This window comes from Rhea americana, unplaced genomic scaffold (assembly GCF_003343005.1).
Source record: "Rhea americana isolate MKP2758 unplaced genomic scaffold, rheAme1 scaffold_15, whole genome shotgun sequence".
Lineage (NCBI taxonomy): Eukaryota > Metazoa > Chordata > Aves > Rheiformes > Rheidae > Rhea > Rhea americana.
Genome location: NW_028185594.1, coordinates 440,345 through 454,400, shown reverse-complemented (window position 1 = coordinate 454,400; position 14,056 = coordinate 440,345). Strand labels below are relative to the sequence as shown.

The window sequence follows — 14,056 nt, the reverse complement described above, 5'->3', positions numbered from 1 at the left end:
AAAACAATTCAGAGGAGAGGGACTGGAGACTGGTGCTGTACCGTTTTTGCAGGAAGTCTTTGGTAGTTGCCAGAAGGTAGGTCTCCACATTGTGCCCCGTGAGGTTATAAAGCGCCCGTGTGGAGAAGGTTCTTCTGTGAGGGGGAGAAGAGTTCATCGATGGGCATGTCTGAGAGGAAACAAATGAACAAAATTGTTTGTGTCACTGTTTTAGTTAAAACTTGGTATTTCAGGACAAGATCGAGCGCAGGCAACGACTACACTCTGATCCTGGCACTGATTCCTACAGAAGCTAGTGATCTGCAAATCAGGGTGCTAAGACAGCCAGCATGCATCCTTGTGCGCTGAACTGAACGTGTTTAGCAAGGTGCTTACACAGATATCTTGGCTTGAATCTATACTTCAGTTCTACTGACAACAGCGAGACCCTGAAATATGCTTTGCGTTAAGTAGGAAGATCTTTGCTGAATTCAGACCTATCCTGTTTTAGCAGAGCCTCAGAGCAACTGCACAGACAACAACAGAGGGCAAAACAGCTCACAGAGCAGCAGTCTCAAACCCTCATCTTCCATTAATCAACAACCACACTGTATGCTTTCGCTATGTTGTCAGTCATTGGGAGTATTACCCAGAGCTGCAGAGAAACCTTGGGTTAGTCCCAAATATGTAATTTAAGATGCTGAGGGTCAATCTTGCATCGACTGCTTCATAAGGTTGAAATGTCCGATCAGACAGCATGCTGGCTGCTCCTTTCAGCTCATACATAACAAAAACCCTAGCCTCCCCATCATGTATCTGTTCATAACTTTGCATCAGAATAGACAGAATAGCTTCTTTCATGCTGAGGAACACCTGCCTGTGCCTTCTGGAGGCGGGAATCAGCTTCAAATATTACCCTGACTTACTGGAAGAATGATGCCATACTTTTAATGATGTGAAATTAAGACTATGTCCAGAAAACTACATAAAATAGCTGCATTTTAGGGCATGAATACCAATATTCAACCAAGTACATGCTTTGTCTTACAAACAGCATCACATTGTGCCTTGGGTCTTATTTCCTACTGGAAAAAAGCTGAAGACTGGTGAACTGCACTGACGGGAGATCAGCTGGATTCCAAGAACAACACATTAAACTGTAAGGTCCTTAGGGCAGCATCTGCCTTTTCCTTAAGGGCATATAAAGACACTAAGCACAGCAAGGCCCATATCTGGTTCTGTATGTACCAATGTAATGCAAATTATTACTATTAATCATTCCTATTTATAATACTCAAAGTAAAAGCAGATGGATCTACACTTTGCTGTTTGCTCTTCAGAATTTAACTTTGTACAATAACAGCTGTGCTTTCATATAATGACAGTGCTGTATAAAATGCAATTTTCCTCTTGAATATGTGCTCACCTCTGCTAAACGGGACAATCATACAACAGTCAAAAATACCATTAAACCTTCTCCCACCAAAGGGAACTAGGCATACAGATATATCAGCATGTGAATCTTCTGAGGATGACATTTCCCTCCTTCCTCCAAACTGATGCATCAATGCTTAGCCAGGCTTGTCTGTAGACAAGCCAGGTTACAAAACCAACAGGGCCATAAAAGAGACAGATCTGAACACCAGGGTTCTCCTTAGCATCGTGCCAGCCCACAAAATCACACACACCCTGTCAGGCCTCCCAATGTCCCGTGTTCATTCTGTCTCTTCTGAGTTTATTCAAAGTTACCTGGATGCCATCTGTGCAGTTGCAGGCAGAATACTTAGCTCTTTTGTTTCCACTGGTAATCCACTGGCCAAGCATGTCCTCCGTTAAACACCGTCTGAAAACGAGCACATTTTCCCCTGAGGTTCTCTATGTTCAGGTGTGCAAATGACACTAATGGCTGTCATGTTTAATGACAGCAAGGATGGCAGTGCATAGCTTAAGCAAAAGAGCAGACTTTTTTGTCAGCCCTGGGTGCTCCAGAAAACGCCCTTCCTACCATTGTGTTCAGCAGCTCCCAGCAGACAGCCTGCACTACTGCTCTCCATGTCTAGATTCCTTCTGTTGATCAGCAAGAACCAAGACACTGCCTAAACTCCCACAGCAGAGAGCATGAGGAGTTAGCATGCAAGGGCCAAAATCATCTTACAGTTCAAAACTAGGGGCTACTCTCACAGAAGTAATTGGAGAGTCCTGTGACGGTTCAAGAGTTGCGTCTAGTCAGTATAATTATTTGTGTCCAGGTATGCAAAGCACTTGGCCATGTCGGTCTGCCTGGGGTTTACTACTAACTACTTCAGAATTTATCTGCAGAGCTCTAGATGAGCCAGCCTTTATGGCACAGTTTTTAGATGCAGATAAAAACAGCTATGCTGGGAACATTATGGGTGGGTTCAGTGCTACAACTGAGATTACTGGCAAGGGAAGGATTGCATATGAGAATAGCCTGCTCTGGTCCTGGCATCCTGTCACCAAAGCTGCTCCTTTACTACTGTGAGTATTCAAGGAGCCCTCTTGCAGTGGTAAAGACTTCTGCAGGCAAGAAAAATCACTGGTTTCAAGGAGCTGCGACTGTATAATTCCCAACTTCAGCCTTAAAGCACAGTATAGTTTGCTGTCTTCAAAGATATTTAACAGTTTGCACTGGCAGATACGAGCCTTCTCTGCAAGCTAAGCAGGAGCCATGGAGACCTTTGGCAGGGCTGAGTTCTACTTCACACCAGCTGTGACTATGCAGCTCCTGGTTCAGAACTGACTTGCATTCCCCCAACTCAGCCTGTGAGTACAGCAAATTTGTGCCTGCCTGCAAAAGGCCAGTTAGACAGCGCAACGAGCTGACTCTGGAATTTCCAAACATCTCAGGGTGATGCAAGTCCATCTGAAGAGAGGCTGAAGATTTTTTTCTCTGCATATAGCACCAACATATGAAAATTTTGTAGATTATCGAATATTGTTATTAAGGTCATATAGCTATTAATTTTAGGGCAGTTCCTCTTGCAGATCAGGAATTCAAATGGAAGACCAAGAACTACTTACGAGTTGCTTTCATTCATGCACGTGTTATCTGTTCCAGGGAAAGAAAGCATCGAAGCAACTAAAGCATTTGTGGTTTCATTAAAATTCCTAAAATATAGCAAAAGAAAAAAGAGAGAAAGAGAGAAACGTTAAAGGTACTTCACTGAGCAGAGAAAAACTGTGCCTGAATAAAACACGATTTATTTAGGATGCTAAATATTTATGTTTGGTGCAAACCCTGCAAACAATTTAAATACATGCAACACATTAAGGCAGTGACACAAGTTTAAAAGGACTGCTCTCTGTTTAGAGCTGCACACCTACTCCAGTGCTTTGCTGCTTCCAGAACTAAGCAAGATCTTGACCTTCTGCACAATCAAAATTCTGTTTCCAGTGACAACCACCTGCTGCAATTTTCAGGACCATGAAGGACTAGCACTAGTTCCATTCTTGTCTCAATCAGCTCTCACATCTGTGAGGTCCATGCATTCTAGGTCATTCAAAAAGGTGTTTCTCCCTTCCAATTCAATCCAGCAATCACCCATCAAGAGAAATAGAGAACATCAGGAATAGAGGACTCAAAGAGACAAGTAGTTCTGGCTCCTCCTCCCATCTAGCCTTACTGGAGCAGAAAGGAATGAGCAGTCCTGGGGAAAAATGTCTTAGAGTGGACGTGCATGACTTGTAATGATGTTTGAGCTTAGCTTTATACTTGTGACTTAAAGCTGAGAACTACTGGAAAAAGACAGGATTTCATATCATGGAATCAGAATGATACAAATTATACTACTTTGGTAAATGCTTTTTTTTAAGAACAATGAAATCATTCGGGGTGAAGTTTTAATGACACTGAAAAAGTGCAAGCCTTTCAAACGACTGCATGCCCTGGACAAGCAAGGTCTGGGCAGGAGTGCATATCCTTTAAGGAGTGCATATCCTTTATTGGCAGAGGTGAGGGTGATGCAGACAGTTCATAATACAGACAGAATTTGATCCCAGACTTTAATTTTGGAGCCAACTGATGTGGGCGCTTACATTCCTAATTAGAGGAAGAGATCACGTATTTTTAAAAAATCCTTTTGGGGAAAAATGGCTGTCACATAGCCAGAGGTCTCCAAAAGCAAACACAGTATTCTCACAAATTTCACAGTTCACTCCAACTGAGAGGTTGTTTTTCTAGGTGACCCTGCTTGAGCAGAGGGGGTGGACTAGATGATTTCCAGAGGTCCCTTCCAACCTTAACAATTCTATGATTCTGTAAAACTCTGATTGCTGGGCTGAGCAAAGCTGTCTTCCCAAGAAACTCACCAGGGACAAAATTTTATCATTTCAGGGTTATCTGCGTAACACTTTTCCACTGGATTTGCTTAGAAATAAGTCTGATGGTACAACTGGCTCTTTACAAACCAATAGGTACAACAATCAGAAAGAACATCACTCACTCGAAGAAGTCTGTCTGGTCAGATGTGCCATACAAGGATGGGGAAAGAATCAGTTCTGGATATTCAGTCTCTTTAGTTCTCACTGTCCCAAGTCCCATCGCAGCCATCACAAAGAGGACTGGGAGGATGACCTGAGCAATGAAGCCTCTGACATCCCGTCGGGTGTGGTGGAATCTCTTAAGGAACATAGCTGATGTTTTCTTGAGCAGCAATGGCAAACCCTTCAGGCTTTTTGATCTAATCAGGAGTTGATCTGGGTACAGAAGAAAAATGCATTTTGTCAAGGATCAGCACTTGTGAAATGCAAGGAACCAAAGCTAAGTTTAGCTTACTGCTCTCCTTTACAGATGGAAAATGAAAACCACAGAGTTGGAACATATGCAAGTGTGCTTCAATATCAGATGTAGGAGAGAACTCAGGTTTTGGCTCCAGAGTCATGTGCCCAAGTAACGTTAATTTTCTGCTTGATTTCAAATATGTGTGTGTAGCTTCTGTATGCTGACATCTTGCAAGAGGAACACAGACTTCCAGATGCTACAAGTCATGTACCTCCTACCTACCTAGATGTAGCTTACCAGGGAAATGTATTATTCTTTTATATTTGCAAACTGAAAATTCTCATCATTTAGAAAGCAGTTCCTCAGACACAAATCAGTAACAGAATTCATTTTGAAACAAGAAAACAAGGCACATAAACTAATTGATCATTTGCATGGACAAAGTTGTGGCATACTAAAAACAGCCAAACCCTGTTTCTTTATGAAATATTCATCTATGTAACAGAACACGAAGCAAATCATCTTCAGTGCTCTCATTAGGGGAGGCATAAAACACTTCTCTACATATTTGAGCTACTGTTTATGGTGCTGCACATTTAAAGTGCAGGTCAGCTCTGAGAAGCGAGTATGAAAATACCTCTGCTGTCCCTGTGCTGCTTCCTTATCTATAAATGATACACTCATAAGTAAAAAATATGTTTCTACTCCATGAGAAATAAGATGCACCCAGCTATTTGATCATTTTTAGGCAGTGTTACCTTCTGGAGCCCTCAAACCCTCGGAGAGGCCAGTAAAGCTTGACACTCATCTGAACATGATCTTACCCCACTTTCTGGCCCTTTGAGCTGCTGACCATACTGGAATGGCTGGGACAAAGCAAAAAACAGGGGAGAGGACCCAGCTCAGAGCTATGCTGCTTTTGCAGCAGACTAAGGGGATTCCACAAAGTTTCTCTCAAATCGTGGTAATTGCATGGAATTAATCCTCTACATCAATTACAGCTATTATTTTCAGAGGTATACATTTGCTCTTTCACCCCACACTGTATTTGATTAGATTAAAACCTGAATGAATTAAAAGAGAGACGGATGCAAACAGAAACCCTCTGTAATTTATTCTGTGATTTAGACTATTCCAAACCAGTGGATCTAACAACTGCCAAGCACTGTATTTTCATTGATTTATTGTCTCATGACTCCTGGTTGGGTGACACTTGGTCTTCAACAAAGAGGACAATGGAGTCTGAATCAGTACATTTGTCACTGTTTGCATCTTGGTCAAATCTGGAACAAAACCTGGAGTTAAATTAGTACCGTCTCTTTCCGTGAAGGTATCCGAGCTCACAGACATTTTGTCACTGCCAGTTTGACCACTGGATCCAGGCAGCTGTTGGGACAATTTAGCACCGTCTTGGTGGTCCTGCTGGTCCTTCCCTAGTTCTTTTGTCAGATTGAGAAACACCTAGGGAGCAAGAAAACATAAGAGACAACTGGTCCAAACAACTCCATTTACTGAAATGATAATCAGAATCCACTCTCCTACACAATTCTGTGGCTTCTATTCCTACTCTGTAATGCAGTTGTTGGGGCAGTTGTTTCCTTTCTACTCTGACAGCAAAATGCACTTTATTTTCAGTACAAAATTTCTGTTAGAAGCAAACAGGGTCTTTAAATCTTTTGTCCYGGACCCTTCTCAACTCCTGTTTCCCTTTCCTCTGCTGCAGCTGTGGAAATCTAAACATTTGCTGCTACCTTTGTGACTTACCTTAGCCTAATACCATTTCATACTGTGACTAATGAGTAGGAGTAAACCAAGCTAGATTTCAGCTCAGGCCCTGGATTATTACTTCTCACTGGGTGGGTGTAGGAGGAGTAGTTAACACATGACTCTCCCCACAAGTGGGTTTATCTCCCTGAGATATTTTTCTCCCTAGCCTCTGACAATCCTGACTGCTTCCACACTGTGGCTGAGTGCACTCATGGAGTTCAGCACATGGGAGAACACTGGCAAAGTGGCTAAGCACGCACAAAAGGCACCTGAGTTACACATAGCACGTACAATACAATTTGTGTTCTTGCATAAAACAGGCAAGAAATTCCAGGCAGAGTGTAGATACAGACTCCCTGCCTCCTTTTCTAGGAGACATGAACTGTGCTCATCACTGAAAGCTCCTTTTTTGTTTCTGGTGTAGTTAAAGGTTTGCATTTATTTGACAAGAGGTTTCCAGTGTTCAAAACAGTGTTTGCGGTAAGAAGGGATGCTTGATAGAATCAGTCACCTTAGACTCTGAACAAGCACAAGAACGAGTGTGGTACTTATACCAGCATCTACCACTTTCCAAAGAATCGACTCTTTCCATTCTTCCACTGGGAAAAACACTTCTAATTATAAGCAGAAGCAAGACAACCTTCTCAGACTGAGCAGCCAGCCAGCATGAATTACCTTGAGACACACCAAGTGACTTGTACAATACAGCACTCACACAGAAGTTTACCATTCAGACTGTTTGCTAACTCCCTCCCTGCTGATTGCGTTTGCAGATAAAACCCAAATTCTTGGAATTCAAACTCAATACACATAGTACAATTCAAACAGAAATTCACCATTCCTCTCTTTCTGTAGTCTAACTCCAGCCTCTTATTTTCTGGGTAAAATACTGAAAAGCACTTAGCAAGGTGAGACAGGGTTACACTGGGCAGGAGTATACGTATGGGTTTATGTAAATATCTATGCATTCACACCATGTTTATAAATTAAGACAATGAACCAACCAAACTACATCTTCCCTGCCCAACTCTCACATCCAACGCATGGCACCATCTAGCCCAGGAAACAGAGTTACACAGTGCCATGAAGCCAATCTCCGCAGCGTTTCACTAAATTGAGTGGACCCAGAGCTCTTACCTCTTCCACGGTTGTGTTTGAAATCCCATAGCAACCAAGGTGGAGATCATTCAGACTGGCATCAAGGGCTCTGAGAAGTGCCTGGTAGGCCCCAGAGACTGTCGACTTGAAGGGTGGAAGCACGTACACAAGCTCTCCACCAATATCTTCCTTGAGATAAGCCTCTGGGAGGTGTGACTGGATCAGGGAAGTCACTGCTGCTGTGTCACACTCCTCTATCACATTCTGAAAAATGAGAAAAACACTCTGTGGTCACCAAGAGGGCCCTGAGGTTGAGCTTCCAAACACAGGACTCAACTGAAATCCTGTCTCACAGCATAACCATGTAGGTGAGCTCTCGGTCTAGGCATACAACTCTTCAGTTTAAACATCAAGGAGAGAGAAAACTGGATTTACGACCCTTGAAGGAGACACAGGAGGTTTAATGTCAACTTGTGGTATAGACTTTCTCAGGCTCCACACTGCTAAGTAAAAGCTGAGTTCTGGAAACTTTGGGGACCATGCTGGATGCAGCTGGGGTCCATCCAGCCTTACACGTTTGTGGTTGAGCTCCTTCTGTCCAGAGATGTGCTGACACTGGGCTGAACTGACCTCCTTCTACCTGCTGAAAAGCTTATAGTAAGACAGAGAAAAAGCCTTGCTACAACAGAGAGCGGACACCCGCACTTGGCTGCAAGCACAAGCACACTCTTTTTCCCATTAAAAATGAGGCCTGCACATGGGTCCTTTTTATTTTTCTCCATCTATACTGCCAGCAATTTGGAAGAGAAGGTGATTTCTGTCTGTATCTGCACATAAGACCATGTGCTGGGTCTGCAAATGGTATCATAATAAATAAGATCAGAGTTCCCCCCTCCCTGCACGTCGTAGAACACTTTGCCTCAGGTGATATAACACCTACAAACATTCCTACTGGCATTATTTCTCTGCACTCTTAAATATTCCTTGTGCATGTGGCCTTGCCTTTAACCCTCAATGAGACCCTGTTCCTTCCTCACAAAGCAGCACACTGACATTTCTGCTTCCGGAGGGCCAAAGAGACTGGTGTGGTGGCCTTGCTGGAGAGCCTCCCTCTGCTTTGAGGGGAAGTGGGGGTGATAGGCTTTGCTGGCATTTCTCTGAGAAGCGCTGTTCACACATCCAGACCTTCAGTAATTCTTTGGTGCCTCTCTGTATATAACACAGCCACTTAGTTTCCGCTCCATCCTCAGACCTGCCACCCAGCTCCTGCTGACAGCCATACGTGCCTGCATCCTTGGACAAGCCCTAACGATCCCCCTCTGCAAATAAGCTGCTGAGAGCTCTAACTTAGCAGAATGTGGGTCTGCAAACCAAGCAAATCTCTATCTCTCCCCCAGCAGTGCCGGCTGCACTCACAGGATATCTAAAGGAAGCTATAGCCCAGTGGGAAGAGAGGACAAAAAGGACCATGTCACTCACCTGGCATGTGGCTCAGGTTCAGAGCTCTGCCTCATCTTTTAGAGCAACGCTCTGTGTAGAGGGGCTGAAGCTAAGTCTCCCAGTTTTGGGGGAATGCTCCGTATAGCCTATCTTTCTGAAGGAAACTTATTTATAAAAGGTAGGTGAAGACCAGCACACAGCAGGCAGAGCAAGACAAGGAGCAGAGCACATCCTAACTCCAAGTGTCTCAGTGGTTGGGCCTTATGAAAAAAGGACAGCCCTGAGAAACAGTCCAGCATATTCTTGAACCTCTGTGGCCAAAAAAAATTTCAACCAAAAATCTAAAAAACCTCCCACTGACTTTCACTTGGGGCTTCTCATGATACTGAGAGTCTCTCCTCTCACTAGTCACCCAAAACTAAGCGCATGTGGGTGCTGCTGCCTCATTGTACCAGCCAGAGAAAGGCAATAAAGCTGCCAGTACTCATTTTTAGAGTTCTCTTTTCAGGACTTGTCTTACTGTCTAGAAACCAGAAAGCAAACCAACTGAGAAATAGCAGGCAAACATTCCCAAAGGTTTTCTGTGCTTTTGGTAGCCAAAAAGAGCAATGACACCCTTTTCCCCAGTCACTGCATTGGGTGAACATCTACCTAGCCCCTCAGTTCCTGCTCAGCCTTGAACTCTCATGCAGCAAACAGAGCCCATTTGCAGCCTACACTGCCTTTTTCTTGTCACAGCACACTGTTCCAAACCAGATTATTCTAGCCCTGGTCCAGACACTTTCATCCTGGAATGAAGTGGTCACATAGAGAAGTTATTCCATAAAAGCGAAATTATACTGGAACACCCATTCCACCACAGAATGCAAGGCTGAGACGAATCTTCTGTAACATGCTTTATGTCTATAGGACACTATGACTTGGCTCTTTCCTTCCTGTCACTTGATTGACTAGACTTCCCACACAAGATATCTATCATAAAAACAAACATTTCTCTTCATATGAGTCTGAAAATTTAGGATGAACTCTGACATAAACCTTCATACACAAACTTCTATACATTCTTACATAAACCTTCTTACACAAACCTTCTTTTTGGTGAGAGTCAGGTGGTATCCATCACCAAATGTTTCCTTGAGATAGAATGGTGACCCACAGCATTTGAGCCCTCCATGCTCTAGGAAGGCAATTCGGTCACTCAGAACTTCTGCTTCATCCAAGTGATGTGTGGAGAGAATAATGGTTCTGCCTGGAAAACACAGAGTTGATGTTAGCCAGAGCAGAATAAATACACATAATGATGAGAAACAGATGAACGCTGCACTGAATTGGAAGACACAAAGTATCAGATAAAAATACACAGAATTCTTTTGGAATTAATAGTAAAACTGGATGAAAGGCAACAGCACAGAGAAACTGAAAGTCAGCATAATATAATCTGCCTATTATGGCAAACTTACTTTTCCAGTGACACTCTGAATTTACAAGAACCACCCAGGATTCCCCTAGAGGAATCTGCAAAGTCCCAGTCCCCCACAGACAGTTCTCTGTGGTCTCAAAAACCCGGAGTTCAAAGCCACTGATGAAGACATCAAAAACTTTCAAAAGTGACACACCGTCTTTGCCACTGGGTGGCATCTTGTCTTATCACAGTACCTTTTTTATTCTTGGAGATAATTTCCCAAATACTCCTCCGAGAGCATGGATCCACCCCTGTGGTTGGTTCATCCAATATCACAACCCTTGATCCACCCAGGAGAGCAATAGCTATGGACAACTTCCTCTTCATCCCTCCAGACAGAGAACCAGCTAGTTTATGACGATGGCCATATAGTCCAGTCTCCTTCAAAGTCCTTGAAAACAAAGGAAAACAAATCCCAAAGGCTGCACTTCAAGAATCTTTTAAAAAAGTAGGGAATCTGAAAGCAGCAAACAACATAACTGCAGATGAAAAACTGCTCAGATGTGGACTGCTCTGCTGAATGGTAATAGAGCTGAGAGATGATTCATCCTGCAGCTCAGACACTGGGATTTTAATTTTAACATTTTTTAGGGTGTCTTCTGACAAGCCAAGGTTAAAGGCTCAACCCCATGAACTGAGAACATCAAAATCCAAATTCCCTGGGATGGTCTGGCTGCATCATGTCTTTGCAGAATCAATAAAGTTGGCATCAGAAAGACTGGTTAATTAAATCTCTTTCTGGGGAAAATTGTAGAGAAGCAAGGACTAGACCTGAGGCCCATAATTCATCTCCAAAGAATTGCCACAGAAGCTTGTCAGCCCCCTGGAGAAGAGACCTTGTTTTCTAACAGTCACAGATTTCAACACTCAATATAGTCCTCTAGTCAGGCCTCCTGCATTACTCTGACTCTAGGCTGGGCCAACAGCAGAGCTCAAAACCATGTATCTGAGCTTTGCAGTGGCAATGGCATGACCACACAATGAGTAATTCTGGTAGCCCTCTCCCTTCTCCAACCCTGCTATTTCCATATACCTCTTCACTTCTTGGTAGAGTTCCTCTTTACTCCAGTGAGGGACTTTGATGTACCCATAGAGCAGCAGGTGTTCCTTTGTGGTAAGGTAATTGAACAGCACATTGTGTTGCATACACACACCCATGTTTTTCCTGATAACTTCCTGGTCAGTCTTGATGTCTTTGCCATAGACAAAGATAGTCCCTGATGATGTAGGAAACAGTCCGGTCAAAATAGATCTGAAAGGGAAAAATAAATACGAAAGGAACTGAAAAAGGACAAAGTCGCAAGAAATCTTTCATGGTCTTGTACCCACCATCACTTGCAAAGTTTCCCTGCATCACCATCATGCTCCTTACAGCTTCTTCTGGTGTCTGTCAATGCTTTGGTAGAGTGGTGGCCAGCTAACATCAAAGGGCAATCTCCTCCACCTTTGTGAGGACGCAGTGGGAAGTACTGAGCTCAGACACTGAACTCTCGCTACTTTTAACATGTACTTTATCAGTCTCCCCCTTCCCAAGTCAGACATGGGATATGTGCAGTGGTCTTAGTACACATGAATCCCCTTGGCTTCCAATTTAGTCACTGGAAATTCATATAATACCAGCTACTCTTCATTCTTTGAGGTTTGGCTGCAGTATCCAGACAGCTTTATGTTGCTAACCACATCAGAGCATGGAAATTCAATTTCACTGCCATTATTGTCAAGAAATGGGAGAGGACTTTCAGACAAGACACCTCATGGAGGGCAGCACTTTCATCTGGTTCAAGCAAATAATTACCTATCTAGCAATGCATAAGAGACCTGAGTCAAACGCCTTCTCTCCAGAATAACTACTTGCACAATATAGTTCATTTTTATTGCTGTCCTGCAGGGACTGAAGAGAGAAGATGCATCTCAGACTGCCCTTCACCTTCCCAGAGCTTTCCTCTCTTAGGACTTTTAACCATCATTAAAAAGAAAAGGAGCGGTGACTTGTGACCTTACTCAGGATCTGAAGTCTGCATTAAGTTTCTAGAAGCCATTATACTCTTCTGTATAACAGCTTTGCCTACACTTTGCAAAGAGGGCAGGAGATGAATTTATAATTAGCTGAGATGAAGCACACACCTGTCTTAGTGTTTTTGGCTCTTCTGGGGCTTCTACTTATCAGCTTAATGTGGCTTTCCCAGCAATGCATATACATACATACATACATACATATATATGTATGTATATATGTATGTATCAGTGGTGAAATCAAGGTCTACAGGTCTGTTTTAGTGTTGTTATCTAACAATTCAAATAATAATTTATAAAAGGCAAGGCTGGAAGGACTGAAAGATCAATGGATTAACTCACTGTCCTCCTTGCCAAGCAAACAGGCATGTTTGTACAGCTGAAATATACCATTACTAACTTTTCCTGTTAATATCACTTTGGTGTGTGCACAAGCTACTGACAGCTTTCCAAGCAACCTAACCCCAGGCACCAAAGCATCATAGAAGAGAATGCTGGAACAGTTGCTGTGCTGTGTATTACAGGAATCTTGCAGATTAAGCAGCATATTCCTAAGCAGAAAAGGACACCTATTTCTAAAAGGAAGGCACTGCTTAGGTTGTCAAAGAGCAAGGTTAAACTACAGAAGAGATCAGGCCTAAGAAAGCATCTTAATCAGCCTCAAAAGACAGTGCAGCACCACTTGCTCTCTCGTTACCCACCATGCCCTACCAGATAAAATAACCCTGCTCTAAAGGAGACATACATGGTCGTAGTTTTCCCAGCTCCATTGTGCCCCAGCAGGGAAGTGATATTCCCTTCATAGAAGTTCAGGTTGAGGTTCTCCACTGCAGCTTTAGATCCGTAAATCTTTGTTATGCCATGGAGGGAGACTCCTAAGGTGAGATCAGTGGGCTCCGGTTCCAGGTGAGGAGGGGGTGCACCTTCAACCAAACCAAAGAGAAGGGTCAGGGGACAGTTATTGCACTGAAACAGATGTTTGTGCTGCTTTTTTCATCTCAGAGATAATCAGGGCTTTTAAAAAATAAAACCTAGCAAAAGTGTATTTCAGCAGGGAATTTAGAGAACATTTTGTAGGATCTGTATCATTTTATGCTCTTCAGGATTTCTCACTTTCACTCCTGCAACTTCTAATAACTCCTGACAATAAGCATTAATCACTTTCAGAAAGGTCTCATATTTAGATGTTTCAGGGCACCTAACAATCTCTGCTAAGCAAGCAAAGAAAAGCAGAGGGCATAAAGCAAACCACTGATGCATTTTATGCTAGGTAGCTTCAGCAAGATCTTACCTGTGATCTCACAATATTTTACAGATTAAATATTTACAGAGATAAAAACAGAAGCACATATCCCTGTTCCCAAATGGAAACTTGTATTTGCTTGTACAAATAAAAGTGTATTTCTATACAAAGTACTGTAGTGTGAGATAGATATATTCAAGGTAACTGCCCACCGAGAGCGTACACATACACAAATTCACACCAAATAGGAAGTAAAATTTAAAAGCTAAATCTCCTTTCAGATAAATAACAGCTTCAAAGCTTTCCTGTGCTA

The 14,056-nt window shown here is 42.9% G+C and overlaps 1 protein-coding gene across 1 annotated transcript in view; it reads right to left on the bottom strand.

Moving 5' to 3' along the window:
• Positions 1-14,056, bottom strand: part of ABCA12 (ATP binding cassette subfamily A member 12) — a gene marked incomplete at its 5' end in the record, with an annotated part of 89,297 nt that overhangs the window by 21,110 nt on the left and 54,131 nt on the right. Inside the window, 10 exons of the mRNA XM_085299541.1 lie at positions 42-169; positions 1,729-1,822; positions 3,022-3,108; positions 4,443-4,695; positions 6,034-6,181; positions 7,625-7,849; positions 10,114-10,274; positions 10,682-10,878; positions 11,521-11,739; positions 13,246-13,423. Coding sequence (XP_085155667.1) covers positions 42-169; positions 1,729-1,822; positions 3,022-3,108; positions 4,443-4,695; positions 6,034-6,181; positions 7,625-7,849; positions 10,114-10,274; positions 10,682-10,878; positions 11,521-11,739; positions 13,246-13,423 — 1,690 coding nt within the window. The remainder of the gene's footprint in view (positions 1-41; positions 170-1,728; positions 1,823-3,021; positions 3,109-4,442; positions 4,696-6,033; positions 6,182-7,624; positions 7,850-10,113; positions 10,275-10,681; positions 10,879-11,520; positions 11,740-13,245; positions 13,424-14,056) is intronic.